Consider the following 4,710-nt stretch of genomic DNA (forward strand, 5'->3'; position numbering starts at 1 on the left):
GGTCAGGAGGATATGCTTGCTCTTTTTATTTGTTATTTTCTGCAAACCTCTGTGCAGAACTGCATCTCTGTTTATTTCTTGTCTCTTTCTCTTTTCTTGTCCTCTTATCCAAATGTTCGGAGTCATACACCCTCCTTCAGTCTGGTTTGGCTGGAGCTAATAAAATATATAGTTACTATAAACTTTAAAGGGGTTGAGGGACCATTGGGGTTCTTTCTTTGTAAATGACCTTGATATTTACTTGTCGTTTAAAACCTGCGCCATAAAAATAAATCCTTTTTATTAGGTTAATCTTAAAAAAAATAATAATAAAAAAAACATTTGTAGGTTTGATAGGTTTTGTTTTATTTTGCCCTATATCTGCAGGAGAGTTCGGTTTAAAGCCCTCAGTTGGCCCTGGTCCAGCAGGACCGTGAGTCCCTCCGGTCAGTGATGCTCGGTGATGCAACCGGAGGAGGGGGCCGACGGGCTACAGCCCACACCGATGCCGCCTCTGGAGGCTGTGGGCTCAGCACACCGCCGGACAACCGCACATGGACACCCACCGGGCCTCAACCAGTCCGTCCGGTCGGGAAATGTAAGAGAACCGCAGGTAGGTTTGTTTTGTCCGTCTCAGAGTCCCGACTAAGCCCAGTCATTTTTTTTGTCTGCCTGTGCTAACCACGTTAGCCTCATGCTAGCACTAGCTGCTCTCAGCCTAATGACAGCTGTGGTTAAATAACTGAGGGGGGAAAAACACCAAGTCACTCAGTCTGGAATAACACAAGTCTACAGAGACGCGTTTCTTCCTGTTGTTAGCGTCAAACACAATAAATCAGAGTTTAATTGTCTGAGTAGCTCGTAGTCGGCTGTCAAGCTAGCTGATTCACTTTGAAACGAACCGAAAGATTTCAAAACAAGTCTTCTCTCTGTTAGCTGTTTGATTCATTCGTCATTTTATGAGAGGGATTATGTTTGGTTAAATGTATGTTTTTTGCAGATTTGAGGTGTTACCAATTCAGTGCTTTATATTTTTTATACTTTACCTAACTAATTAGCAGTATGAGCTTTTTTTGTTCTCGGCTGTGGTCTTAAACTCATTGTTGAAAGCTGTTTAGATATCATATAGGAACTTAAACAAGAAGTATGGATATCTCTTTACTATTTCACGTTTCGTTTGTGTGTTAGTCACTTTATTTCACTTTTTTTGTCATAATTCGTGTTACGTACAGGACAATGGCTCGTGTTTTATTAAAGTTTTTATCGTCTCTCTGAGTTTAGGTGCATTTGTTGTAGATTTCGACAAGGTTGTTGGGTGTATAGGTTTAAATGTATCTCTTAGTTCTGATGTGATTTAGATTAGGTAAATTGTTGGTTGTGCTTACGTGTCTAGCCCCGTGCTTTTGTTTTGAAAGCGTCTAACCAAACCGGAAGTTAGTTAACTCCCTACGTGCCTGACAATAACGCTAACTAGCTTTCTGGCTCATTACCTTGAATAAAAGTTGCCCTTTTCTAATATTTTCTTCATCTATAAAAAGGTCTGGCCGCTTTTACGCCAAGGTGGTGGGTTAGTTAAATACCCACGTGTGTATTTGAATGGAGTTTTTGTTTGTTTTTCTGGTTAACTCAGGTCGTGTTGTTGCCCAGGACGATGTAAAATTCCCAGGCACCTGAGAAGAATCATCAGACTGAGCTCTGTTGTTGCAGATTTTCAGTCTTTTGGCTGTCCTCTTGACGCCATACTGATTCAGTCATCTTTAAAATGTTCTGGTATACTCTCAGTCTCTCCCAGAGTTTCCTAGAAAGAGCAACATATCACCCGCAGCTTTAAATCATTTACCAGGGATGTGAGTTATGTGAACAGTATTCGTCTTTGGGGCCCTGTTTTGATCATTAGTTTTGCTTTTAGGAAAAGATGACCTACGTGGGCTGTTCAACAGAAGGAAGGAGAAATTTTAAATCTTCCCCGTTGTTCATAAAGAGAAGAGAAGTTTGTGTTTTACTGAAAACATCATTTTCTACAGTACTGATTCTGTTTCTTGCACTGACTGACATTACCACATGATTATATTAACCAGGGCCTTTGTTTGGATGCCTTTAATCTGTGGCTGCAGGACAATAAATTACTTATGGTGAAAGACTCGTGACTGAAGGCTACACTTTAAAACTTGTTAGATAAACTGCATTCCAGTCGTGCCTAATATTAATGTATGTTTTGGTAAATCCAAGGCTTGACGGAGTCTGCTCTGTCTCAGGCAGGGCCGGTGCCTCCATGTCCTCGAACGGTCACCCCTGTCGAGTTGACTCTCGAGTTTTCTTTTTATGGGAGACGCCACTGCAGGAAGTCGCTGTTATGGCAAGGACATGCCTCCCCGCAGTGAAAGCATGAGAAAGGGAGGGGAGCAGGGAAGGGGTATTTACAAGACCACTACCACCCCCACCGCCTTTCTCTACCCTGGCTGTTTATTCTTTGTGTTTCCCCCCTCCTCAGTCCCATGCTTTTCTAAGAACACTGTGCTCCCTTGTTTCCTTTGGGGAGCCTTGAATCAGATCCGTTGCTTTCATTCAAGCTCGGACGGAATACTGTAGGTCCAGTTCGAATCGGGTCGGGTGTCAGTGGTCCTCAGCTTGCAACAATCTGCATTAGATGTCCGGAAAGTTACACAGCTTTGACATGTTGTTCACATGTGAATAAACACAACTTTCTACTCAAATTAAAAGGCTAGCGTTTCACCCCGATGTTGCGGACTAAGATCATCTTATGTTGAAAAGCCATTTTGGTTAAACCTTGAAAATAAAATTATGCACGATCTCACGTGATGCGGTGAGATCTCGCTTGATCTCACAGTATCTCACGGATTCTCACGGATCTCACTTGATCCGTTAGGGCTTGGAAGATGTGCTGTGAATGCCTCTCCACTACTACCACAACAAATTTTTAATCAGTGTCTGTGAAATTCACTGAGGTACAGCCAGATTTGTGTAGACTAATCAAGTTGCATTAATTCGTGTTCAGTGGTTCATGAGAGGTTTTCCTCACAAACAGTTTATCCCATCAGTTATTAAAGTTTTAAACACAGATCTTCTGTGATCACTTAGTGCTTAGGATATAAGTTGGAGATCGATCTCAGCTACCACCACACCAAATTTTAGCTCAATATCTGTAAAATTGACAGAGTTGTAGACATTTTTGTGTTGGCTAAAAACTCTTTGCTGTGGTGGCCATGTTGATTCTTAAAGTTAACAAGGTGATGTACAGTCAGTGATTACTTTCTGAAAGTTTCATTAAAAAAAAACTGTTCAGTGATTCATGAGATATTTTGCTAACAGTACAGACAAATGAACAGTGTTTTGTTTTGTGACACACAGGCAGTTGTTTCTGATATTGTAATTTGCAGATATGGATGTGAACCACAGTAATGAGAAAAAAACAAACAGGGTTTTTACTGAGCTGTCCAAACTGAGACGAGTAAAAGTGAAGTGTGGATGAACGAACTGGATAGATGGGATATGAACAAAACACAGGATAGCGTAGAAGAGAAAAAGCTGCTGCCTCTAGCCCATTTAGCTGCCCTGCTGGTCCCCAGCGTCAGCTCCCACGTCTCTTCGGACCTGATGAAAAGCGCTGTGCTCTGGCGAGCAGCTCTCCGTTTCAGACATCTGCGTTGACACACATTCAGGTATTCAGAAAACTGTCTCGTCGCTCGGCGCACGAGTCAGTGGAAAGGGAACAACGCCCTGTGCAACTAGAAACTTACTGAGAGCGCTGCCAATATTTGCACTTTGATGCACAAAACAGATGAGGTTTAAACGGACAAACAAGAAAAGGGATTAGCTTCGTTATTGCTCTGCCTTTGTTTGTGTCTGTTAGCAAAATATCTCATGAACCACTGGACAGATTTTAATGAAAACCTCAACAAGCAATCATTAGATGTGCATCTACAACTGATTACTGTTTGGAGCTAACCCAATTCAAGATGGCTGCTACAGCCAATTGACCTGAACCAACACAAAATGGCCACAACTCAGTCAGTTTTACAAATATTGAGCTAAAATTTAGCGTGGTAGTAGCCAACAGTCATCTCCAGCATATACTCTGAGCATGAACACATTTTGCGAGATCTCCCAAGACTTGACCAAAACATTTATGAAGGAACTGTTCCTTCTCATCATGATTACAGATCTTAGTCATCATGACTAAAATCATAATGAAAGGCTCTTATGATAAAGGCTTTATTAAAAGTCCCAGTTATTGTGTTTGAATGTTTTCTTTTCATACTGTATCTGGCAGAACAACCGAGTCTGGAGTCAGCCCACAAACCTGATTGAGCCAATGTTTGTTTATCCATGGCATGCCATAGGTGCGTTATGGAAAGTCGGACTCCTGGAGGACTTTTCTGAGGCTTGTCACAGCAAAATATTCGTCCAGCGAGCAGCTTCTTCGGATCATTCTTCTGCTTGAAGAGGCACATGTGTCCTTTGAGTGGCTGCTTTGGCTGTTCCTTTTCTAAGCCTGTATTCAAAATTAGTTTGGACACGAAAGAATACTGGTGTAGATTCTCAGTCATTCAGGTCATGGTAAATTCGAAAAAGGTTAAAAAACAAAAAACAACTGGACTTCTATTCTGTAGTTGAAGACATTTCGCTTCTCATCCGAGGAGCTTTCTCAATTCAGAAATAGAGAGTGTGGAGTTGAGCTTTTAAAGCTGAGATGTGATGTAAGCTGGATTG

General features: G+C 41.6%; 1 protein-coding gene across 2 annotated transcripts in view; it reads left to right on the forward strand.

Annotated features, from left to right (window-relative positions):
- Positions 1–424: 424 nt before the first annotated feature.
- The window catches only part of specc1la (sperm antigen with calponin homology and coiled-coil domains 1-like a), a 28,039-nt gene continuing 23,753 nt past the window's right edge, over positions 425–4,710 (forward strand). The window contains exon 1 of one of the 2 annotated variants that reach the window (XM_017414721.3): positions 425–577. In XM_017414721.3, coding sequence (XP_017270210.1) covers positions 534–577 — 44 coding nt within the window. In that variant the 5' untranslated portion in view covers positions 425–533. Of the gene's footprint in view, positions 593–4,710 lie in introns of both variants that reach the window. The other variant, XM_017414722.3, reaches the window with a different exon arrangement.

This window comes from Kryptolebias marmoratus, linkage group LG1, assembly GCF_001649575.2.
Source record: "Kryptolebias marmoratus isolate JLee-2015 linkage group LG1, ASM164957v2, whole genome shotgun sequence".
In the NCBI taxonomy this organism is placed as follows: Eukaryota; Metazoa; Chordata; class Actinopteri; order Cyprinodontiformes; family Rivulidae; genus Kryptolebias; species Kryptolebias marmoratus.